This window comes from Notolepis coatsorum, assembly GCF_963971535.1.
Source record: "Notolepis coatsorum genome assembly, chromosome: 4".
Taxonomy (NCBI): Eukaryota; Metazoa; Chordata; class Actinopteri; order Aulopiformes; family Paralepididae; genus Notolepis; species Notolepis coatsorum.
The window spans coordinates 119,803,728-119,830,753 of record NC_140168.1 but is presented as its reverse complement, the minus strand read 5'-3'; the positions used below and the strand labels follow the sequence as shown (position 1 = coordinate 119,830,753).

The 27,026-nt window shown below is 43.0% G+C and overlaps 1 protein-coding gene across 1 annotated transcript; it reads left to right on the top strand.

The window, feature by feature from the left end:
• Positions 1 to 276: 276 nt before the first annotated feature.
• On the top strand, positions 277 to 24,774 carry emc4 (ER membrane protein complex subunit 4). The gene is made up of 6 exons (XM_084313707.1): positions 277 to 417; positions 2,062 to 2,210; positions 18,306 to 18,420; positions 18,911 to 19,064; positions 23,442 to 23,602; positions 24,075 to 24,774. Exons 2-6 carry the CDS (start codon positions 2,107 to 2,109, stop codon positions 24,108 to 24,110), a joined length of 570 nt encoding a protein of 189 aa, XP_084169833.1. The 5' UTR covers positions 277 to 417; positions 2,062 to 2,106; the 3' UTR covers positions 24,111 to 24,774.
• Positions 24,775 to 27,026: the final 2,252 nt, after the last annotated feature.

Sequence of the window (27,026 nt, the reverse complement as noted above, 5' to 3'; positions counted from 1 at the left end):
GTGTTAACTAACTGCATCTGCTTTTGACGTTCAATTAACGTTCGCTAACGTAGAGATACGTCAGACGTACTTCGAGAGACGTCAGACGTACTTCGAGATACTTCCGTACTTTCCGACAATCAGCGCACATTGTCCTGTCCCGGGAGAAATGTCGTGGGAGCGGGCGGAAGTTGCTCAATCTGGAACAATCTCCGAGGCTGCAGCTGGACCCAAGCCTGTCGCTAGAGGGCAGTCGTCAGTTCCGTGTCAGTAACTAGCTACGTCATCATTGTGTGTCCAAAACCATCGACGACGAGTCGTATTTCCCCTCGACTCGTACAATTTTAAGCTTATTTAGTCGTCTTTTTCATTTATCTCATGTCAACATAACAATAACAGAAGCTTGGTTATCCCTGGGAAGCATTCATAAGCCATAAGGTAAGATGTTTAGTCACATTTCGATAACGTTACTCTCCTTTCAGATAACGTTAGCTGTTGACGTGAGAACCAGACTGATGGTATCTGAACAACCTTATTTGATAAAAGGGAACGAGGACGAGGTTATTTCAACATAACAACAAAAGAAGCTTGGTTATCCGTGGGAAGCATTCATACGGTAAGATGTTTTAGTCACATTTCGATAACGTTACTCCTTTCAGATAACGTTAAGTTAGCTGTTGACGTGAAGAACCAGACTGATGATGGTATCTGAACAACGTTATTTGATAAAAGTGGGAACGAGGTTATTTGACCAGTAACAACTTATACACCAGTAAACATCGCATTGTCCGTTCATATTATTGGATAACATAAACGGAACCTTTTCCAAAATAACTAAGTTATGTTTTATCTACCTATTAGCCTAGGTTACATTTAGACGAACACGATTCTTGTACCGGATCCTCCTCACTGGTAAACAAGAATACCCTGAACCTGAAGACTCTGGCAGGAGCACTCATTCAAGGGTACTACGACTATGCTTGCACCTCATGGTACCAAAGCACCTCAAAGGCACTAAAAACAAAATTACAAACATCTCAAAACAAACTGGTCAGACTACTGCTTGACCTTACTCCTAGAACCCACCTCACCCCTGCCCACTTTGACAACCTAGGATGGCTTAGAGTAGACGACAGAGTACAGCAACTTGCAATGGGCCTGGTCTACAAGATACACTACACGACCAAGGTACCCATGTACATGTCAAAATACTTCCCAAAGGTCAATGAATACCATGATCACAACACCAGAGGGAGCTCCACAAATCATGTTAAACCCAGATTCGGCTCAAACAAGGGACTAAACACGTTTCGCAATTATGCCACATCAATGTGGAACGCCCTACCCAAAGCTGTAAAGGAATGTGAATCACTACCCACTTTCAAAAACACTATAAAAAAACACCTACGGGAGACTGCAATTCGAAACTGGCCCCTGTAAATGTCCTAACACCCCCCCCTCCCCCCAATGTACAGTAAATGACCAAGTATGGTCTTGTCAATATTCCAATGTACAGTTTTGCTTGTTCAGTTGTACAGTGTCCCCCACCCACCCCTCCTACCCAACCCACCCACCCAACCACCTCCAATGTACAGCCTTCTCATCCCCCTCTCTGCCACCACCTCTAGTCTGACCAGCTCGACTCCCACCACGGAGCTAGCCTTCCTCACCAGCTTGTTCAGTTTGTTGGTAGCCCCCCCCCCCCCCCCCCCCCCCCCCCCCCCCCAGCATGCCACAGCACAGAAGAGGACGCTGGCCACTACATACTGGTGGTAGAATGACTGCAGCAGTCTATTGTACAGTTTAGTTTAAAACCAGAGACAACAAGTCATTAAACGCATCTCTTGCCTATCCGGCAGGCATCAGTGCTTGCATTTAGTTTGTTGAATCCAACAGCCCTAGTTGTCTTATTTCTGTGGAATCCTACAGTGTCTGTAAAACATTCTCACTATTAACCTCCAGGTTCTATTTTATCATGCCATGATCTATTTTAGCCTGTCATGCCCTGGTATCATAAAAAGGTAAAAACCGTGATAACCATGTTGACAATGAATGTCTCATCATTGTTTTGTCTCTATACAGACAGACCTTCCATCCCTGTGTGGTTCAGAAGTGTAACCGGTTGCCATGGCGTCTCCGGGGGGACAAGGTGGAGGAGCTCTGTCCACGAGAGGAGGGGGCGGGGCCAGGAGGATGAAGTGGGCTCTAGAACTGAGTTTGGGCAACAGCAGGTAAAAAAAAGTAAAAGTGGGGAAACAGCCACATACCTTTTTGTTACAACTTTTAATGCAGCAGACGGTTGTTTATTCAAACCCCAAGCTCATTAACTGAGTGGTCTACCAGGACAAGTGGGAAGAATTTTTTCTCTCCATTTTTCAACGTCCATTTAGTCTCATGGCTGCTGTCGACGCACCCCTGGTTCCCGTGGCCGAGCGTAAAAGAGTAGCCCACTCGATTGAAATTAAGCTGGAGATATTAGCCAAGTTAGACCAAGGTGTGAAACTCACCTCTAAAAGGTAGGGCAAAAATAGAAAAATTGACCTCTGAGGCGATCGATAGCAACACGCTCCGGAACCGTAGCATTGTCCGAAAAGCGGACAACGAGGATTTCGACAGGGCTCTGCATCTGTGGTTCACGCAGGAGAGGGCGAAGGGGATCCCTATCCGCGGCCCGACACTGATGGAAAAGGCCAAGCTCATGTATGAGGAAATGTACCCGGATCGTAAAGGCATTTTTACGGCCAGCACAGGCTGGCTCTTTATGTAGAGGAGCCAAAGCTATAGGTTCTTGTATTATATTAATGTTTATATGTGTATTTTTAGGGCTGTCAGTTTATCGCGTTAATTAGATTAATTAATTACACAGCAAATTATCGCGTTATGAAAATTAACTCAAAATTAATTACAATTTTTTTTTTTTTTTTTTTATAAATAAATTTTCTTTTTATCTCATTCATTCCATAAGAACGTAGAATACACATTACAGACTTTTTTTATATGGTCCATTTGCATGTTCTTGGTATCTGATTCTAGGGACATATATGGATCTCAGGGAATGTATTCCCAGTGTCAGAAATACTGTGTCTGTTACTAGGCTTGAGGAAATTGTAATGAACCAAATGAGAATATCAATAAATTTTTTTTTTTATCTTTGACTGTGAATAACACTATGCTCAAATTGACCAGACCTGAAAAATCTAAGCAAATTAATAGATGGAAGATGATTAAACAGAAGGTTTTGTAGATACAGTACTGAATTCTGCCATCCGGACACATGCAATTTGAAATATGATTATAGAATATAGAATATCAGGCATAAAATGGTTATGCGATTAAAATGCGATTAATTAGATTAATTAATTACAAATCCTGTAATTAATTAGATACATTTTTTTAATCGCCTGACAGCACTAGTATTTTTATAACCTTATACAGGGTGTCCGCGGATCTTTAAAAAGTCTTAAAAGGTCTTAAATTTGTTTATCAATAATTAAGGCCTTAGTTTGTCTTAAAATGTCTTAATTCCATTTTCAGAGGTCTTAAAAATGCCATAGAAAGGAAAGATAAAATGCCATGTCATCTTATGTTTTATTATGAAATCTGGGGGAAAACGGTTAACGGGAGATAAAGTTTGACTTTTCATTGACCGTGTTGTAGAATCACGCAGACCGGAATGGGGCGGAACCAACACAACTCCTTGTGTAATGTGTTGGCCGGGGAACCATTTCAGCAACGGAGTCTAGCTAACGTTAGCAAGGCGAAGCGATAACGCTAACATTACGTTTAGTTTAGTTTAGTTTAGCATTTGCACTCGTTAATATGGGAAGGTGCCAATTTAACGAGAACTGGCTCGACAATCCACTGTTTGCGCGATGGTTGGTCCCAGTCAAAGACCATTACAAGCCCCGCTGCAACAAAAAAAAAGAGCAGTCGCGTCGCACATGCTGAGCGCTCTGCAAAACCCGCCTGTGCAAACTACTATTTCGCATTTATTTTCGGCCCCGCCTGCCTCCACACCAGCTGCGCCATCAGGTAGGACTATAACATCTGCATCAACAGAAGTCCGGATAACATTCGGCTCCATGCCAAAGCTTGAAGCTGAGGTCTTAACTTGAAAATAATCTATTCACGGATGTAAACAAGGACACGTTTGTGTTTATGTTCGATGAGAGCTTCACCCACTATGTATTTTTTCCTCCCACCCACCCCCTCCTAATGACGTACAGTATCCTCCCATGTATGTTAGGATCTATGGGTAACAGTACTGTATATTTGCATATCGTATATGTCACAAATGTAACGGTACAGTACTATATACCTGTATCCCTATGCCACAAATGTCATGTATGTTGAGTGTCATAAATGTCACTATGAATTGAAAATGGGGGACCCTGATGTAAACAAGACAAACGTCTTTCTCTGGTCTGCATCCCCTTAACAATTGTGTGTATTGAGCCGTACTGTATTGTACCCATTCTGCAATCTGTTAAACAAAGTATTCATTCATTCAACCAAAACCACAAAAACAAAACAACTGGATGAATGAATGAAAACTTTATTTAACAGATTGCAGAATGGGTACAATACAGTACGGCTCAATACACACAATTGTTAAGGGGATGCAGACCAGAGAAAGACGCGTGTCTTGTTTACATCAGGGTCCCCCATTTTCAATTATAGTGACATGACATTTATGACATACTCAACATACATGACATCATGACATTTATGGCATAGGGACATACATGACATACAGGTATACTATATAGTACTGTAGTGTTACAATTGTGACATATACGATATGCAAATATACAGTACTGTTACCCAGAGATCCTAACAGAAAATATATACATATGATGGGGAGGAGACTGTACATTAGGAGGGGGGGGGGGTTTGGACATTTACGGTGCCCAGTTTCTAATTGCAGCCTCCCGTAGGTGCTCTTTAAGAGCGGTTTTGAATGTGGGCAGGGGTAAAGTGGGTTTTAGGAGTGAGGTTAAGCAGTAGTCTGACCAGTTTGTTTTGTGATGTTTGTAATCTTGTTTTTAGGGCCTTTGAGGTGCTTTGGTACCATGAGGTGCAAGCATAGTCGTAGTACCCTTGAATGAGTGCTCCTGTTAGAGTCTTCAGGGTATTCTTGTTTACCAGAGAGGAGATCCGGCACAAGAATCTTGTTTGTTGGTTGACTTTTTTGATACCCTGGGGAGGGTGGTAATAGTTATGTGTTCTGACAGTGGCTGTTGCACTTGCTGCTTGGCCCCTGGTATATTTTGTATAGCTATATTTGCTATTTATGTTTGGTCACCCCTTTGTGGAAATTCATCCAATCCAGTTACTCCTTTAAGTTTTTTAATAAACATCTTTGGACCAATGTGTCCCTAAACTTAAAGGAAAACTCCAACATTTTGGGAAATTAGCTTATTTAACATCTTCCCTGGAGTTAGACAAGAAGATACATACCTTTTTTGTCTCTGTGCATGCATTAGGCTTAGGGAACAGTCGCTCCGTTAGCATAGCTTAGCTTCATCACTGGAAGTGAGTAGGGGCCGGAGCCTGGCGTTCCCACACAGTGTATAGTTTGATTGATTGATTGAAAAGTTTATTAACAGATTGCAGAATACACTCCAAATACAACTCCAAAACGTTCATGTAAACATGTTGTGACCTGTGTATTCACCACGTGGAGAAATAAAAAATTATTGAATTAGACAATTGCGCAAATATACTTGCCCAACCACTACTGTATGAGCGCAGCCAGTGATTTCAACGTGACGGCGTGTTTGTTTACATTCTCATTCATTCAAAAGATCCGAACCGATTGAAGTTTATAGATACCATGACTTGAAATCCTCTTACCTTGACGATTAAAAGCCTCCCCAATTTAGAAAACAGTAATCCAATGGCTGGTATTGATAATATACTACTAACGCTCAGAGCTAACCAGCAACCGGACAGTCAAGCAGATAACGAGAGCAAAAAACGTTTATTTTGTACATTATCTAACGTTAACACGAACCTAAACTAACGTTACAACTAACCTAAAGTTAGTTTAGGTTCGTGTTAACGTTAGATAATGTACAAAATAAACGTTTTCCGCTGCTATAGACGTCGCTCTTTTATTTTGAAACCCCCCAGAAAGGAAGTCATTGCTCTCGTTATCTGCTTGACTGTCCGGTTGCTGGTTAGCTCCGAGCGTTAGTAGTATATTATCAATACCAGCCATTGGATTACTGTTTTCTAAATTGGGGAGGCTTTTAATCGTCAAGGTAAGAGGATTTCAAGTCATGGTATCTATAAACTTCAATCGGTTCGGATCTTTTGAATGAATGAGAATGTAAACAAACACGCCGTCACGTTGAAATCACTGGCTGCGCTCATACAGTAGTGGTTGGGCAAGTATATTTGCTTATAAAACGTAATTGTCTAATTCAATAATTTTTTATTTCTCCACGTGGTGAATACACAGGTCACAACATGTTTACATGAACGTTTTGGAGTTGTATTTGGAGTGTATTCTGCAATCTGTTAATAAACTTTTCAATCAATCAATCAAACTATACACTGTGTGGAAACGCCAGGCTCCGGCCCCTACTCACTTCCAGTGATGAAGCTAAGCTATGCTAACGGAGCGACTGTTCCCTAAGCCTAATGCATGCACAGTGTAACTGAGGGGTACAATTCCCTGACTGTATTGTTAAGTATGGTATTAAACCACTACCTCTTGTACTTTAACTTCTGGCCATCCAGTACATGATATAGATATGATGAACACTTTCCCACCTGATGAAACGAAGTCCACACAAATGTACAAATCGAATATTTAATATAGCAAAGGGTATATACAACGTTCACTTGTTTACACTTATGATTTGAAATGCACTTGTATGGCAAATGAGTATTCGTAGGTAAATCAACATTGAATGTCCAATCTCTGGTTACGCAGGGAGTAAGTATACAACCCGGTTCTCTAGGAAACTATAGCGATGGTACTTAAATGATTATAGCTGGATACACTAAGGGGGGGGGGGTCCCGCTGGTTGTAAGACAGTAGGAGGGGGGGGTTAGAGAAGCCGCTGGCGGTATCCCATCTGGCCGACGATTTCTTGGGAGAATTCAAAGTCTTGAACACGGTGCCCACAGAACCTCGGTCCACAGACGAATACAGCTGGACCCTCTGGTGGACGGTAGCTGCCGGTCCACAACGGAGAGACGTGAGGCGACCTCACTGGTGTAGAGCGCCGTCTCACCTTGCTCCTCTCCGGGGGGTAGTTCCAACACTCCGCAGTGTTGGCCGTTATCCATGGAATAATCAAAGCACCCAAAGCATAATCCAAGCCGTGGAAGGCTCGCTGTCGTCCGGGTAGAATAATCCAATGTACAGGTCCAGTCGCCCTGGCCCGGAGCTCCTCGGATGCAAGCACCACTAGTGGTCTGCCCAGCCTGGTTAAGACTCCAGATAACGTCAGGAACGATGGGGGTACTGATAACTTTATAACTCTAACCGAACGATGCACCATACATAAATAGACTACTATTAGCTTAATAGAATACGTCCAACTCGACGGTATAGTGCCAAACTATGACGATTCAACTATTAATCCACACGATATCTCAATGCCTATTCTGGGGCCAAGTAGGCCTTACTGCACCACACGTGCGTCGTGGGTGAGGCTTCGCGTCTGTTACTCGGTTGGAGGGTAAAGAACTAATGGACTAAAAGAAAGTTCTACTTTACTTGCGCCATATATATATGCGCTGTGAACAAATAGTACCATTCGTATTTCGCCAGACGTATTCCTACGCGGAACCGGGCTTGCCACGACATGTTGGGCGGCACGATTGAACTTGAACCTAGGGGTATGGCTGCTGGTGCCAGGTTCTCGTCCAATGGTAGAATGAAACTATTATGGGCTGTTTAGTAGACTAAAGGGATATTCAGTGCATATTGTACAAGGAATATACAGGGGATATCAAACGATATACAAATACTATTTAAATATATATATATAAATAAATATATATATTCGGTTTAATCTGATCCTTCACAACACAGAGACAAAAAAGGTATGTATCTTCTTGTCTAACTCCAGGGAAGATGTTAAATAAGCTAATTTCCCAAAATGTTGGAGTTTTCCTTTAAACTAATTGGTGTCGTTGCATGATTTTTGTCATTTTGTTATTGTGAAATTGGTATTAAATTTAATTCTGAGTGGCATTAAAAAGTCTTAAAAAGCATTAAATCTGACTGGGCTAAACCTGCAGATACCCTGTTATATTGAAACAGCATTAGGAATATTGATTGGATTATTATTTGTCATAATAGAACATTCTAGAACATTTGTGATGTCACAGTATGATGTCATAATCAAACATTCTAGAACATTTGTGATGTCATAATCAAACATTCTAGAACATTTGTGATGTCACAGTATGATGTCATAACCAAACATTCTAGAACATTTGTGTATCTATATATATTCAACAATTCTCTGCGGTGAGTTGTCCGAGGAGGACATTAAGGGTCATATCAATGGAGGAAATGTCAGTGGTGTCTATAGATGCAAGGGAGGGGAGCTCAGGAGCGCCAGTAGTGGTAACATTTGCAGACGCTGTGTTACCAGTCAGGGTGTATATAGGGAGCATGTCGTACGGCGTGAGAGAGTATGTAAGGCCCCCGCTGCGCTGCTATAAGTGCCAGAGGTTCGGGCATATTGCAGGGGCTTGCAGGGGGAAACAGAGGTGTGCGAAGTGTGGCGAGGGTCATGAGATCCAGGAGTGCAATGCAGAGGTTCCCAAATGCTGTAACTGTGGAGGGGAACACCATGTAGCGTTTCGTGGGTGTGCACATGTTGCTCAGGCCAAGGAAGTGCAAACTGTGAGGGATCAGAACAAGGTGTCATATGCCGAGGCAGTTAAGTCAGTTGCGACTGCGAGAGAGAAGGAAAGGAGACAGGGGGTGAACAGGCAGCAGGGGAGTCAGCAATCTGCTCCAACTCTGCCAGCCGCGCCTGCTATTATAACCGCCGCGTCTCGGTCTGGACCTGGTCTGCCAGCCGCGTCTCAGGCTGAGGTGGTGATAATGACCAAGTCAGCGTTTCTGGCTTTCATGGTAGAGGTGGTGGTGAGAGTGAAGGACAGTGGCACAAAGTCTGACGCCTGCCAAACGGTGGCTGATGCAGCTGGGAGGTTTTTGGGGGTAGGGATAAGTGGAGAAGAAATCCATACTGTACTAAAGGAGAGGGGGGTGCAAAGTGAGGGTGAACAGCAGCCAGGCAAGAGTGCTGCACTAGGGGCAAAGGAGAAGGAGAAGAAAAGTGGGGTTGAACGGCAGATACGCAGGAGTGGTGCACTAGGGGCAAAGGAGAAGGAGAAGAAGGAGAATGAGAAGAAAAGTGGGGGTGAACAGTCGTGTGCACTAGGGGCAAAGGAGAATGAGAAGAAAAGTGGGCAGATAGGCAGGGGGCGGACGACAGACAGGGAGAGTGAGGGGGCCAGCAGCATGGAGGAAGAAGAAAGTGGATTACTTAGTATTGGATAGGCAAGAGGAGCAGAGAAGAAGGAGAAAGTGTGTGTTGAAGAGGCCTAAAGATGGCACACCACTAGTGTAGTATAAGAACTGAGGAGGGAAGAAATACGCCAAGAAAGAAGAAGAAGAAGAAGAAGAAGAGACCATCAAAAGAAGTGCGGAGGGCAGTAATACGCCACGATGCGTCTACACTGCCGGAAACTCTAAAGAAGAAGAAGAAGTAGAGAAGGAGCTCAGAAAATAATAATCCGATTAATTTGTACTTTACAATGAAAGAGTTAGGGGATGCTATCCAGGCTGGTGCAAATACGACGCCTGGCAGAGATGGATTACCCTATGAATTATTTAAGAATTTGGACGAATTTGTAATGGTTGAAATACTGGGTTTGTTTAATAATGTGTGGCTAGAAGGCTGCTTGCCAAAGGAGTGGAAGCATGCTGTCATCATTCCTATTTTGAAGCCAGGTAAAGTAGCGGCTGACCCAGGGTCATACCGACCCATAGCCTTGACGTCTGTATTGTGTAAAATTATGGAAAGGATGATTACTAATAGATTAGTTTACTTTTTAGAAAGTAAGGATCTTTATGTTGGGTATCAGAATGGGTTTAGAAATGGCAGGTCTACAATGGAATCAGTAGCTGTTCTAGACCAGGACATTAGACAGGCTTTTGACAATAAGGAAGTAGTGATAAGTGTATTTTTGGATATTGAGAAGGCGTATGACTCTTTGTGGAAAGAGGGGTTGCTTTTGAAATTGTATGACTTAGGAGTTAGAGGGAGATTGTTTAATTGGATAAAGGATTTTCTATTAGACAGGACGATCCAAGTACGTGTGGGGGGGGCAAACCTCAAAAACTGTAAAAATAGAAAATGGCACCCCGCAAGGAAGTGTGATTAGTCCGGTCCTCTTCGATGTTATGATTAATGACATTTTTTGGCGAATTGGAAGAGGGTTTGGGTTGTCTTTATTTATTTGCGGACGATGGGGCCATATGGAAAAGAGGGAAGAATGTTGAGTATTGTTTAAAGCAGGTACAAAGAGCTCTGGGGGATGTAGAGGAATGGGGAGACAAGTGGGGTTTTAAAATCTCCGCCTCTAAGTCTAATTATATGATTTTTGGTTTTAGAAAGAAGGTGCCTAGGGGAAGGCTGGTTATGTATGGATCTCCCTTAGAGAGAGTGAAGGTGTTTACATTTTTGGGAGTTTGGTTCGATGAAAGACGCCCTTTCTCACTCACCCTATTCGTTTCTATTTCGTTCCGTTCTGGCCCGTTCCGAGATCTGATGCGAACCCCCCCCCCCCTCTCCCCCCTCTAGTTTGCGTACACACTGCAGTCTTGTTTCGTTCCGGGTTCTGTTTACGGTTTGCCTTTTGAGCGCTTACGCTTGCCGTAGGCGTACTAGGCGATGATGTCACGTTCGAAAATGTAAACACAGGAAGTGTTAACATGGCGCAGGAGACTGGATGCTGATATAAAATGAATAAATAAGCAATAAATATGAAGTTATATTTGAACCTCTGTTGTCAAGCCTTGTCAATATAACCCACCCCATTTTATCACGAATGGATGGTGGTGTAGAGTTTGCTTTTGAGCGTTTCCCAGGGCTAACGCTAAGCTAACGGTTAACGCTAGTTAGCTTAGCCTAGTCTAGTATAGCCTGTAGCACTTTTTCTTTTCAGCAAAGAACGTGCAATAAACAAAACGGATACATTCACTGTGTGTTCTGCCTCTTTTCTCACGAATGGAACTCTGTTGTAGAGTCCGCTTTTGAGCGTTTTGCAGGGTTAACGTTAACGCTAAGCTAACAGCTAACGCTAGTTAGCTTAGCCTGTCTAGCAGCTAACATTATCCCATCGTTCGTGGCAATTATATTACATGTCATTGATCTACTGGTCGACCACGGCCGACTGGTTGGGCACCACTGGTCTAATAGAAATAAATGCATTCAAACAAGAAACTAATGTATAGAAAATAGCATGGCAAACAAAAATTGCCAGGCCTAATGCGAGCCAGGGAAGTGCTGTGCGTTTGTAACGTGGCTTCATGTTTTTGTTTTTGGTTGAGGTCTGAACTCTCAAATTGCCCATAAATATCGTTTTTGTGGGTATTCTCCAGTTGTTGCTGTGTGGTTTATCTGCCCAAAATTCAAGCAAGCATGACAGTAACAACGTTGTGTGTGTCACGCCCCCCGCACCCGCACGGCCCGATTCCGAGACCACCTAATCCAACTGATCCCGTTCATTCTCATTATTTTAGAGCTGCTCTACCGGTTACACGGTATAGTCAAAATCCATACCGTAGAGCAAATTCATACCGTTTATACCGTTTATACCGTCCACCCCTAATATACAGCACTGTTTGAACCTGGCACACAACATACTTCACATGTAATTTTTCTTTTTGTGGAGACGAAGATGATGAGTACCAGTCTTCTCCTCAGACATATAAAATCAGTTTTTCAATACAAGTACGACTCAAGACACAGAACATTAGTATGCAAAATAAAAAATGAACACAGATTTTGAGTGTGAATGAAAACTTTATTTTAACAAGATTGCAGAATGGGTACAATACAGTACGGCTCAATACACACAATTGTTAAGGGGATGCAGACCAGAGAAAGACGTTTGTCTTGTTTACATCAGGGTCATATCGACATAGGGACATACAGGTATTTAGTACCGATACAGAGAAGAGAAGGGGCGTGGCGCTTGACAGAATGATCGATGGGTGTTTGAGGAACTTTTGCCTAGTTGTAGCTGCTTTAAATAGGCCATAATCACCGCCGCTGAGCAATGCAGAGAAAGCAATTAATTATCCTGCCCTCCTCCATCTGCCTCAAAACAGAGGAGACGTCCTCTGTTTTTTTGTTAAATTGGGCGATCATGATGCTGACTTACTTAGTATTTGAAGTAAACCTGGCTATAGTCATCATGACAAACTTAAACAGTTGGTTGGGAATGTATGTCCATACATTGTTTGCTGGCTACATGTCACAACAATATGACCAATCATTTTGTGTCATGTACTCATGTCACAATCGCAGTCTTAAAACCCTGTACCCTCTTGATCTTGAAGGGTTCATCTATTAGACAAGTACAGTACAATGAGAGAGGTAGTGCGACCTTCCACAATGGTGGAATGAACTACCCACCCCAGTTAGGACAGCCGAAACCCGTCCAATCTTTCGCCGTCAACTAAAGACGCACTTCTTCAACCATTATCTGAATAAAAATAAATAAATAAATAAAATCTAACCCTAACTAACCTTACTGTCATGCACTTGTCCTAATAAACTAACCTACACTGTAGCACTCAACACTTTATGAACATTGTTACTCAGCTGATAGAGTTGTGCCCTTCCTGATGACTTGTCGTACAGAACTTGTAAGTTGCTTTGGATAAAAGCGTCAGCTAAATGACTAAATGTAAATGTATTCCCCCTCAAATGTATATACTCTATTATTACTATATTTTTGTATCACAAACAGTGCTGTATATTTGTAGATCTGATATGTCATAAATGTCTAGATGTAACATTACTGTCTATGTAGACGAGACGAAAGTTAAGTTGTGTATGTGTGTCGTAAACGAGAGAGGGAGCGAGCGAGAGAGCCCCCCCCCCCCCCCTCATGCGCAGTAGTGCAAATACTTGTCCAGGCCACTAATACTGGTCCACGCCACGAAGCCCCGCCTCAAACCCGTCCACGCAGGGCTCTGTGGCTCTGCAGATATACCCTACTCCCTTCTTGGGCACCGGGACAATGCAGGAGGTTTTCCATAGCTGGGGCACCCTCTCCTCCTGGGGCACCCTCTCCAGCCTCAGGGAGAGGTTGAAAATGTGCTGGAATGGTGCCGCCAGTTGTCCAGCGCACGCCTTGAGCACCCTGGGGTTGGTGTCGGGTCCTCTGGCTTTGTTCACGCTGATTCTGGAGAACTGCCTTTGGACCTGGTGACGGTCGTTAGTGATGGACAGCGGAGGTGCTGGGGGCTGAGGTGGTGGGTGGAGTGGTGGGTCTGTTGTTGCTGGTGGTGGTTGGGGGGCAGACTGCTGCTGTCTGTGTGTTGGGGGGTGGGGGACACTGGTGCTGATGGGTGGGGGGGGGGCTCGTCTGGTAGAATCTGTTGAAAAACAGGTTCAGTTCATTTGCACGTTCTAGGGGGCCCTCCACGGCCGTGCTTTGTTGTCTGAAGCCTGTTATTTTCCTGACCCCTCCCCACACCTCCCTGGTGTTGTTGTTTGCCTGCAATTGGCCCTCCAGCTTGTCCTTATAGCTGTCCTTGGCTGCTCGGAGTTCTTTTTTGAGCTCCTTTTGGACAGCCTTGGGCCCCCTCAGTGTCCCCTGTATATTGGAACAAGCCTGACTAGGTTGTGATCTGAGCTGCAGAGGGGGGGGGGCAGGGCAATGGGGCTGTATGTTTCCTTGAGATCAGCATACAGCAAGTCCAAGGTCCTCTTGTTTTGCAAGTGACATACTGTGTGAAATTAGTCAAGGTTCTGGATATCCTGACATGGTTGAAGTCACCATTTATGATGATTAATGTCTCAGTCCTGTATAGTTGTAACCCTATATATGTATAAGTATAACCTTTAGTCGTGTTGAGTTGTATATATTTTTCTTAATACACTATTAATGGAAGAAAAGAGAGAGAGAGACTCGAATGATGTACAAGATACAAGAGTTTTATTTGTCACGGCATACAGGTATACAGTGAAATGCGGGGGGTCTTGCCCGCAACGATGTGCATAATACAATAGTAATATATAATAAGATTCCAACCAATAGAGCGACATTGTGCAATAAACAAGTAAACAAAGTAGTAAGTAGGGCATATCGGTATCTGTTAGGGATGTCCGATATTATCGGCCTACCGATATTATCGGCCCATATCGGCATTAAAATGTGATATCGGAAAATATCGGTATCTGTTTTCAAAAAAAAATATATATATATATATATTTATTTTTTTACATTTCTATAACATTTATTTACCCAAGCAAGTAAGAATGAATTCTGATTTTATTTATTGTCAAAAGTATGCATAATGTTGTGTTAATTCCACAACAAGAGATATGTAATGTTAATTACCTGAAATTGTTCAATTTTGGGGGGGGGGGGGGGGGGGGGGGGAATTCTGCATATATCGGTATCGGTTGATATCGGTATCGGAAATTAAGAGTTGGACAATGTCGGTATATCGGTATCGGTAAAAAAGCCAATATCGAGCATCCCTAGTATCTGTACATGAGTTATTTACAGAGCATGGTAGGACATGCTAGGTCCTGTGGTAGTGCAGTACACTGTTAGCTACGGATGAGGCACTGGGTCTTTATGTACACTGCTATACAATGCTATATTATACAATCTCAAGCTCTACTATACTATTCTTAAAGTGACCTTTCCTTCTGTAAAGTGTCCATAAGTGTGAGCGTGTGCAGCATGAGTGTGTAATGTGCTCATGTTAAAGTGGCTGCTAGTGTGTGAGCGTGTACAGTGTGTGTGTTGTTCGTGTGCTCATGTGTGCTTGTGCGTGGAGAGTTCAGTGTTCAGGGCTCTGATGGCCTGGGGGAAGAAGCTGAGCCGAAGTCTCTCTGTCCTCTTTACTGGTGTTTGCAGGCGTTTGCCTGACCGCAGCAGCATGAACAGGCTGTTGTTGGGGTGGTGAGGGTCTTTCATTATCCTGCAGGCTCTGGATTTGCACCTCTTGTTGTATAGGACCTGCAGGGTTGGTAGTGCAATACCTGTGGTACGCTCGGCTGAGCGCACCACTCTCTGTAGGGCCTTCTTGTCCTGTGCCGTGCTGTTGCCATACCAGGCAGTGATGTTTCCAGTCAAGATGCTCTCTACAGCTCCGGAGTAGAAGGACTGGAGTATCTTCCCAGATACTCTGAACTTCCTTAACTGTCTCAGGTGGTAGAGGCGCTGCTTCGCCTTTTTTACGACTGAGTCTATGTGTGTTGTCCATGTCCGGTCCTCTGAGATGTGGACCCCCAGGTACTTGAAGCTGCTCACCCTGTCCACGGTAGCCCCGTTTATCCTCAGTGGTGTGTGTGTCTCCTGCTGTCTTCTCCTAAAATCCACGATCAGCTCCTTGGTTTTACCAATGTTCAGGAGCAGGCTGTTGTCCTGGCACCAGCGTTCCAGTACCTCAACCTCCTCCCGGTAGGCCTTCTCGTCGTTGTCCGAGATCAGCCCCACCACCACTGTGTCGTCCGCAAACTTCACTATGGAGTTGGAGCTGAACTTGGCCACACAGTCGTGTGTGTATAGTGAGTACAGCAGGGGGCTCAGAACACAGCCCTGGGGGGACCTGATGCTCAGGGTGATGGTGTTGGAGGTCTGACCCCCCACCCTGACCGCCTGGGGCCTTTCGCTCAAAGTCCAGTATCCAGGAGCTCAGACCCAGCTCGATCAGCTTGTCCACCAGTCTGGTGGGGACTATGGTATTGAACGCTGAGCTGTAGTCAATGAACAACAGTCTCACATAGCCCCCCTTCTGGCGGTCCAGGTGAGAGAGGGTGCTGTGCAGTACCTGGGAGACCGCATCATCAGTGGACCTGTTTGGCCTGTATGCAAATTGCCTAGGGTCCATATCACTGGGGAGGGAGGCACAAATGTGATCCTTGACCAGCCTCTCGAAACATTTCATGGCCACAGAGGTGAGTGCCACCGGTCTGTAGTCATTGAGACCTGTTGGGGAGGGTTTCTTTGGTACAGGGATGATGGTAGACATCTTGAAGCAGGCAGGGACCACTGACTCCGCCAGGGATCGATTAAATATGGCGGTGAACACAGGGGCTAGCTGGTTAGCACAGGACTTAAGTATGCGTCCTGTTATACCATCTTGGCCAGCAGCTTTTCTGGTGTTCACCTGCATAAATGCTCTTCTCACACTGTGTACCGACAATGAGAGAGCGTCCCCGCCCCCCCGCGGTTGCCCCCCCCCCCCCTCAACAACAGCCGGCGCGCCAGTGACGTCACTAGCCGTTGAGCTAGCGGCGCCACTGTCTGCACCAAATCGAGCGTAGCGAGTTAGTCCGCGACAGAGACGTCGTCGCTCCCCATTGAGCGGGCGCTGACTTTGTAGTCAGTTATCGTCCTCAGTCCCCGCCATAAGCCTCTTGTGTCATTCTGTGCCATTTGTGTCTCCATTTTGTCAGCATACGTCCGTTTTGCAAGTCCATGTGATTCACTGTGTTCAAATAAATGTTTCAAATAACTAAGTCTGTGCTGAGTTTTTCTGTCTTGGACATTTTAATTATGATTGAATTATATCATGTCACGTAACATTTGATTGATTTTTAGTTCACGTATTGTTTCACTAATTGGTTATTAAAAGGAGCCGGGATGCTTGTTGTAAAAAATTCACACAATCCATTTTTGGATAATAGAAAATGTATTTAAAACAACGTTCTGCATATTCCCAAACACTTCTCTATTTCCCGGAAATCTCTAGACTCATTCCTAATCCCTGCCATTTACAGTGGGATATTTTGGATAAATTGATGAAGGAATGAAGGGTTGAATGAATGAGTTCACAAAATGTAAACCAACCATAACCTCCCATAGAAACACCCCCTCAGCGTTCTCATGCTCTGATATTAAAGGCTCCTCGATACAAGGATTACATTTGGCTCGCTAGATTTTAGCCTCTGAACTACTACCTGTTATTTTTTTTATTTTTTTTTTGGTCTTTTTCCCCCTCCATTTTCCTCCGATTTTCTCCCATCCCAATGTTAGTCGTATGCCAATTCCCAGTCCCTTCCTGGTCGCTGCGCACTTACCCCCCACAGTCAGATCATCTGGGAGAGTGGAGGCTACCACGTGCTTCCTCTGACACATCCAGCCAATCACCGCTTCTTTTCACCTGGCAGCGCGGATTCTCATCGAGAGGGCGTAGCGTGTGGGAGGACCACACTATCACCCTCGAGTCCTATCCGCGCTTAGCAGGCGCCCCGACCGAACTGTAGGAGTCGCTGTTTACAACGACCCGGACCCACCCCGCCAGCTTCTCCCACCCTCTAATACAGCCAATTGTATTAGTGCAGACGGCCAGCCAAGCTGGTGACAACCCCGGAGCTGTGAGCTGGATTCGAACAGGCGAATCCAGCTCACAGCTCCGGGGCTGGTGACGAACGCAATCTCCGCTCGGCCACCTAACCGCCCTACTACTACCTGTTCTAAACGTATACATTTTACACTCTGAACTACTAATACCTGTTCTAAACATATACCGTACTTTTCGGACTATAAGCCGCAGCTTTTTCACCCATTTTTCGACCCTGCGGCTTATATAACGGTGCGGCTTATATGTGACTCGACGTGACCAAACCCGAAAATGTAAAAATCTAAATATTGCTTTTTTTACTGCATTGAAATGTTATTTATCTGTTCCCTTATTTGCTAAACGTAATACAACTTGTAAATTAGTTAATTCTTGTTCTTTTTCCGACAGTATTGTGTCCCAATGCTAATTACATATGGTAATTAAACATTAAAACACCTGCGGCGTATAGTCCAGTGCGGCTTATATATGTACACATCATTCAATTTAGCTGCTGCGGCTTATAGTCAGGTGCGGCTTATAGTACGAAAAGTACGGTATATTTTACCCTCTGAACTACTCATAGCTGTTCTAAACATAAACATTTTACCCTCTGAACTACTACCTTCTAAACGTATACATTTTACACTCTGAATACCTCTTTTAAACGTGTAAAACTGCTTTCTTTGACTTCACAGAAAGAAAATGTATGTACAAAAAGGTTGATAATTTTTCTCTCTCTGTCTGACAGGAGCCGCAGTGACCGGCAGGGCGGTCAGGGGGACGTGGTCTACCCCATCGGCTTCTCTGAGAAGCCCGTCCCCGACACCAGCATCCAGGAGACTGACAAGAACCTAGTGGAGAAGGTGAGCACGAAGAGAGGTGGAAGTATTGTTTCTGTCAGTTTAGTCTGTGGCTGGTGAGTCTTGTCCACTCGACTAGGCACTTTGGCAGGTAAATAACCAAACTCTCTTCTGTTCTAAAGCTCAGTTTGGTTGGTAGGTGAATTAACATGTCTGGTGAATTTACGAATCTACCTGCCACAGTTTAATTTTTATAGTAGAAAGACATGAATATAGGCAATAAAATGTAATTGAATATAAAATAAATAAATAAAAGATGAGGGAAAAAATAAGAATATAAGAGAAAAGTAAACAGTGGTGGGGGGGAAATACCACAAACCCCTCTTTTCTTGATCCTCCCAATCACAGCTGTTGTCCGAGGGAAGCAACAGGATTGGAGGATTAAGAAAAGAGGGCAGGTTTGAGAGATTTTGTGTAACACTTTCTCTCTCCTCGTCTCCTTTCTCCTCCCTCTGTCTGGTCTCCTCCACCCACCCGCCCGCCCTCCGTGCAGCGCTGCTGGGATGTGGCCCTGGGCCCCCTGAAGCAGATCCCCATGAACCTGTTCATCATGTACATGTCGGGCAACACCATCTCCATCTTCCCCATCATGATGGTCTGCATGATGGCCTGGAGGCCCATCCAAGCCCTCATGTCCATGTCTGCCAGTGAGTAGCATCTGAGTTGAAAGTTTAAATCTAGTTTTCCTCACCTCACTTTTAATGTGTTGTGTTACGACCCTGGCTCAAAGGGACGCAACCTATGTGCAAACCGACACCAAAACCCGTGTTTAACTCAAAATACTACTCTAACAATGAATTACTGGTACAAACTAAAGAACAAAGAATGAGAGAACGTGACCACTCTCTGTTAACACACACTCCTCTAACCACAGACAGAGTGCATGTGTGTCTCAGAGACTGGTTTTAACCTGCCAGCAGGTATCCAATCAGCAGTAATTAGCTAATTAGCAGCCCTCACCTGCATGCCCAGTGACACAGGAGAGATCAAGCTCATGGTACATAACATGTTGTAACTTGTATAGCTGGAGGTGCATGTAGAACGTCTGCAGAGTTACAAAATCCCACTTGAACTCCAGCGGTTTCTCTGTTGGACATGGAAGGTCTTGTTTGTAGTCCAGCCTTTCTTGCTAGAATGCCTAGTTTTTGTTCCAGTCTTTTCTTCAGTTAATAATTACGTCACTATGTGACACAATAGTTGACTCTTGGCATAATTATATGATTGTCTATTGACAAATCTCCAGATGGCGGCTCACTCGCAAACTCTTTTTTTTCTTTCTTTTTCTTTTTTCCCCCACAACGGTTTACTAAAATATGTTTCTTTTGGACGAGAAATAAAACATACAACTGCTGGATCTGATCTGCAATACCTAGTTTTACAGTTTGATCTAACTTTGTGAACCAGGAAGTACAGCAACAGGCAGTGGGGGGAGGGGCGAAAGCTAATTTTCATTTAAAGAGACTAAACTGACAGGAGGCTGACGCTGAGTGACACCGACCAAAATTGGTTCAGAACCTGAAACGTTGATTCTCAGCTGGGACCCAGAAATACTTGGTTTTCCTTCCTTGCATGACATCGTCAGTGGGCGTGTCATATTCTAGGCTGTGAAGATGAGCGGAAGAAGGAAGGAGATGATGACGGCGGCTGACAACAATGTCAACAATGTCCAAGTCAACGGAAAATAATAATTAGCAGTAGTCTGCCGAGTTACAATTGTAATGTATGAACTAAGCAGGTGAAATGTTGGTAGTTCAGGTATTTAAAGATGAAGTTGATGACAGAGGGCGGTGGAACTTTGAAGGTTGGTAGTTCAAGTTTGTTTTGTCACGTATAAAGTACATGTACATTATTACAGTGAAATGCTTGGTTCTGTATGAGCCCCTGAGAATGTGCTTCATACAGTAAAAAAGTAAGTAAAAGAGGAATAACACTATACAATATACAAATAAAGTACAATGAAGTAAAAATGCAGACAATGAGGTACACATTTTCTTTTAAAGGCAAGGTGCAAAGGCATAGTTCCGGGCTGGTTGGCCAGAAAGCACCAAGGTTCTGAGACTCCAGAACAGAGGCAGAACCAGAACCGTGCCTGTCTGAAAGCGGTATAAGAGACCCTGGTCAGAGGACCTGACCTTGCAGCACTATAAGTAATATAGAGTGGCGCCTGTCATGTATACCAGTAGTAGAGAGTAAGAAATTCAGATATTGATATATTGGCCGATAATCTTTAATTAATTAAACATAGTTTAACATACCGTAATTCCTCTAATAGTAACCGGGTCTCAAATACAAGCCGGGTCTCTATTAATGGCCGGGTGCGCTCTTGAGCTAAGCAATTATAAGCCGGCCTCCTAATACAAGCCGGGTTACTAATATACTGAGCTGCATACTGAGCTAGTTACTTGATTTCACTTTGAAAACGTTGAAATGACCAGTGACCACCTGTAATTGGACTGTTTACTATTTCATACAGTACTTGGTTTCAATAAATGAACCCAGTACATTTGACTGGGTTCAAACTGACACAAAATGTTGATTTATTCATTATGATCCGTTTGAACATTTGAAATATAGGCCTCCCTCTTATACAGGCCTCCTCCTAATACAAGCCTGGTACCCGCTACAGTTGAAACAAATACAAGCCGGGGTTACTATTAGAGGAATTACGGTAATTAATATGTTATGTATATATATATATGTATCGACCTAGCATACCGTGTGGCAAAGGGAACCGCTCCCGCCTACCTCCGGTCAATGGTCTCTAACTACACACCCTCAAGACCCCTACGCTCTGCATCTTCTGGCCGCCTCAGACCTACTCCTATCCAAGCTCCGGGAGGGTCATCAAAGAGAAGCCGCCTATTCTCAGTCCTTGCCCCACAATGGTGGAATGAACTACCCCACCCCAGTTAGGACAGCCGAATCCCGTCCAATATTTCGCCGTCGACTAAAGACGCACTTCTTCAACCATTATCTGAAATAATGAAGAAAAAAAATCTAACCCTAACTAACCTTACTGTCATGCACTTGTCCTAATAAACTAACCTACACTGTAACACGCAACACTTTGATGAACATTGTTACTCAGCTGATAGAGTTGTACCCTTCCTGATGACCTGTCGTACAGAACTTGTAAGTCGCTTGGGATAAAAGCGTCAGCTAAATGACTAAATCTAAATGTGTATATATATATATATATATATATATATATATATATTAGAGGTGGGCATAGATAAAAAAAAATTATCTAGATTAATCTATCTGCAATCCTGGATTTAATCTAGATTAAAATGGCTAAAAAAAAAGAAACCTGCCGAAGGCATTCAAAATATGTGTGTTCTACCCAAATAATGACCAGAAGTAAGTCCTTACTTTTTCTTTCCTCCTTATGTTTCTCAGGCCAGGTGGCCCATTACACCATGAGCCCATCTCCCGTTTCCAAAATGCATTACAGACTGTTTTGCTATGATAATTGGTAATGAAATATCAAAATAATGTTCAATAAGATGTACTTGTGTTTAATAAGTTGTTTTATTCAGAAGTTAACACAAATAAATAATATTACCAGTACAGTACAGTATCTAGCACACTCTCAGGAGCAAAACAGAAAGAATAATTTCAAACTTGAACTATGTGACATGGCTTGAATCAACTGCTCCAGTGGAGTTGCTCAGTGGCCAATGGTGTCAACTGTGGTTGTACTGGGCAGCTCCCAGGTGTGAATGGAACTGTGTGAATGTGAAGCAGGGCGTTCCTGAAAAAGAGCATCTGTGCTCAGCGAACCTACCCTGGGTAAATAAAGGTAAAAAAAAGCCCCTTTTTTTTTTTTAGATTAATGCGTTAATTATATTATCGCATGATACTAGTATAGCGTTAACGCCGTTAACGGCCCAGCTCTAATATATATATATATATATATAGCTATTTGTACAAATTATAAACTAACTGAATTATAATTGAGCTGGAACCGAACTAGTTTGCATTTCACGTTCTATTCTATATTCTATTCTAAATCTTCACTAATGATGAATTTGTCTTTATATTTAGGTAGGTATATAAAAATAAATATATTTAAAAGAAATGATGAGAAGTCACTGGCAAAACGTCTGTCGATGTCCTCTCTACTAACTTTAAATCACGTTTTCTAAAGGATTCTGTAAAAATAGAAGAAAATAAATCCAATAGATACCAATATGTCTGTCTATCAGAGACGATTAAATAAACTGACAGATTAATTTGTCAGGCTCTAGATGACAGTAAATCAGTAGATTTATAGTTGTGCAAGACCGGTTTAGTCTGTATATACAAATTAGGGGTGAAGGAAATATTTTTGATTTTGCGTGCCGATATATCAATACAGTTGACGCCAAGTATCGATATTATTTTATTTATTTATTTATTTTGCTTGACAATCCCATTTTACTGCAATAAAAATTATTGCAATGAGGAACAGATGATGTAAATATATTTTTATTGCAGATGGTAACAAGGTTTTATGGACATAATTAATAGTTAATAATAATCAAGTTGCGGTTAATGTGTGTTAAAGAGGCACTATGCAATTTGTTGTATATTGTTTCATATGCAATTGGCCAGTTTGTGATGCACCTTAAATAATCGTATACGCTTCCATGTCAATTCTGTGAATAAATACATAATTCCTGCTTTTAGCCTTTTTATGGGTATTTTTTCTTCTTCAGTTACAGACATTGTGATATGTTGCAATGTATCGATTGTCGTGTATCGTGATGTTATCATTATCGAGGGCCAAATATCAGTATGGTATCGTGAGTTACTTGTATCTTCCCACCCCTAATACATATGGGAGTACACAGTGAGTAGTAATACCTTACATATTCAAGTGTCTGTTCCCTTTATATCTGCTTTTTTATGGGTATATAATAACCTTTATTCTACCACTGACTCATATTATGCAGTGCCCACAAACGTCTATTCCAAGAGCTGAACAGATTAAACATGAATCTTTTTCACCAGTAGCTCGAAAACCTCTCTTGTGTCTCCAGCCTTCAAGTTGTTGGAGAGCTCCAGCCAGCAGTGGCTTCAGGGCCTGGTCTACCTGGTCGGTAACCTCCTGGGCTCGGCATTGGCCATCTACAAGTGTCAATCAATGGGGTTGCTCCCGACACACTCGTCCGATTGGCTGGCGTTCATAGAACCGCCTCAGGTAAAGTGAAAAAGATCCTAATAACATGTTAATTGCCGTTATCGCTACGAGTCATTTGTGGAACTGTTTTGTGACAATATTTTCTTGTTTCGCTTGGTTAAAGTTTGCTGTAGATAACCTTTTTCATTTATTTATGAATTGATTTATAGATGAGCTTATTTAGGATGAAAGTCTGAGGGCTAGATCCACAAAGAATGGATTGCACGGAGCAAGTTGCACCCTTACTTACAATTCATTATGAATTGAAAATGGGGGACCCTGATGTAAACAAGACGAAAGTCTTTCTCTGGTCTGCATCCCCTTAACAATTGTGTGTATTGAGCCGTACTGTATTGTACCCATTCTGCAATCTGTTAATAACATTTTCATTCAATCAATCAATCTGCACGGTGTAAGTAAGGGTGCAACTTGCTCCGTGCAATCCATTCTTTGTGGATCTAGCCCTGAGGGTTTGTGTTTCTATTTCCAACAGAGACTTGAGATCATGGGTGGAGGGATGGTGTTGTGAAGAGGATGGAGCAAGCACGTGTGCACACACACACACACACACACACATACATACATACATACACACACATTCAGACTCATACACACACATACACACTTCCCTTTGCCTTTGCTGTTGCAAACACTGAAAGCTGTTGGATTCAGGTTGTGGAAGATGCCAGTAGGGCTCAAGAAGTGGGCGTGAAGTTAGATGGTTGCTATGCGTTGCTACGGAACGTCGGTCGCCGGCTTGAAGCCTCTGCCATCACCTATTGGTCGGCTTGAAGCCTCTGCCATCACCTATTTGTCTCTTGTTTCCATTTGTTTCACATCTATAGAGTATATAGGGTACATCATTGACTACTTTTAGGTTACATCGTTTGTCATTACAGATTTGCTAACTGTACAGATACACATAAGGGATCATTTTGTGAACCAGCTGTTTCAGCACCCTACCATACTTACTAACCTGTAAACCAGCTGTTTCAGCACCCTACCATACTTACTAACCTGTAAACCAGCTGTTTCAGCACCCTACCATATTTACTAACCATGATCTTTGTTACCGTGAAATAATTGTTTTTATTTATGATTTAATCTATTAAATTGCTCTATAAAATCATTTATTAGGTTGAATTAGAAATATTGTTAATTTTCATTTGTGAACAATAAAAGTGTCAGATGAAAAACAAGTCTTACTCCTTTTTTTAATGTGTTTATAAACTTTATATAGTATATATTTTAATTATTAAAAGATGTATTATGGGCCAAGATATGGAATTAGGTTTTTGCATTTTTCTAAAGAGAAGATGAATTTGTAATAAATTGCAGTATTACACTTGCATGCATTTTTGTATCATGTTTTTTCAGTTTCTAATATTCTCTGGCCCTGTGTCCACTATTCAGTATGCCCCCATCTTTTCAGACCTTTCAACCTGTATCTGAAGTCAACTGTGGGAAAACTAGCAAATAAATGTAATCGTTTACTTTACACATCTTGAGATGCATAAAGACTATGCTAGTAGTCATACTGGCCAGCAGTGTAACTACGAGTAGGTATGGGATATGTATACAGATATAGATATACTGTAGTATCTACAGATATGTAAAAGGATTATTAACTATAAATATGGTTACAATAAACACTAGAATCTAAATATATACTATGAGAAGTAAAGTATACAGTATACATAAGGTACCCGAACTGGGGTGATATACGTTCGTGCAGTTTAGGTGAGAGTCAGACACACTGTGATCAGACATTCCTAGTAGTCCTCGATGTTCTGCTGCCGTTAGTTCTCGAGCTGCTGGCAGCAGACCAGGCTGCAGAAACATTAGTGGGGGGGCATAACATGTTCTCGGGGGTGCACAATGGTTTTTCAACACTGGTTCCCTTTTATACGTTTCAGCTGGGACAGCGGCGCTGTGGCTTGCTTGGCGCTGCCCACTGTGCTGAACTAAACAGCAGAGAGGCAATTGAAAAATCGAATTTCTCTCTATCTTAAGAATATTCACTTATACAAAAACAGACTCAACGGATATATATAACAGACCTGCTGGGGCAGCGGACTGAGAGCAGGGGACACAGACAGGCTGGATAAGATGGTCAAGAAGGCCAGTAGCGTGGTTGGGGTGGAGCTGGACTCTAGCGAGGGTGGCGGAGAGGAGGAGCCTCGCTAAGCTCCAGGCCATCAGGGAAAACCCCTCCCACCCACTATACACAGACTTGGCTGACAGGAGGAGCATGTTCAGTGCCAGGCTCACACTACCTAAATGCAGCACTGAACGGCACAGGAAGTCCTTCATTCCGACTGCCATCAGACTACAATGCATCACTGTGCCTCACTGCATCACTGAGCACAGAGTGACAGTTACCATCTTCCTGGACTCTTACTTTTTAAACAGCACTGTGCAATATTACACCTACTGTAGACTTCAGTATATTTTTACTGTATTTATTTACTGTATCTTTTATTCCATTTCATTTTATTCTATTCTTAGGCCATTTGTTTTGTTATTCTTATTTGTGACTTGTTCTGTCTAAATGTTTAATGTTGAGTGATTTGCAGTGTCAAATTTCCCTCAGGATAATACATTTCTATTGTATTCTATATCTTTGAAAAGTCTCCATTTATTCAACACTTCTGAATTCACTGACAAACTGAACTGACAAAAATAAGGTGCATAAAAAAGCTAAATTCCTCCACAGGCTACTCACCATCATTAGTAGAGCGGCAAGCAGCGTTTGGGGACAGAGTGAAATCTTCTTAAAACACTGTCCCTCCACTCATTCCTGAACTTTTTTGTTAAGTCCTTCTCAAATGCTAACTGAATTAAATTGGCCTTGCGTCGATGAAGCATACTAAGGCGATGTTCTGTAAAGACGTTCTTGAGGGTAGAAAACTAATTCTCACAGAGTGCTGTGCTAGCTTCAGTAGTGTTGTTGTTGACATCAGTGCCCACTAGGGCTATCCCCGACTAAGGATTTGGATAGTCGACTTTGATTGGCCAAAACATATATATATATTTTTATTTTTTTAACCAGGGCGGGCACAGCTGACTCAGTGGGCGGGCCCGGCCCCCAAATGCCCGCCCATGCCACCGGGTCTGGCTGGCAGCGGTCCCTTCCCACTGTTGAGGTACGAAGGACTGGCCGAGGCGGTTAGTGGTGTGTTGGGTGGGTAAGAGTCTGTGGCTGAACGTGCTTCTCATCTTGACTAGCTCCTCATGGAAGGGGTGGGAGGGATTCTCCAGGATAGCGGCCAGCTTCCTTCTCATCCTCCTCTCCGCCACCACCTCTAGTTTGACCAACTAGACTCCCACCACAGAGCTAGCCTTCCTCACCAGCTTGTTCAGTTTGTTGGTGTCCCTTGAGGTGATGTAGCCCCCCCAGCAAACCACAGCATAGAAGAGGATGCTGGCTACTACAGACTGGTAA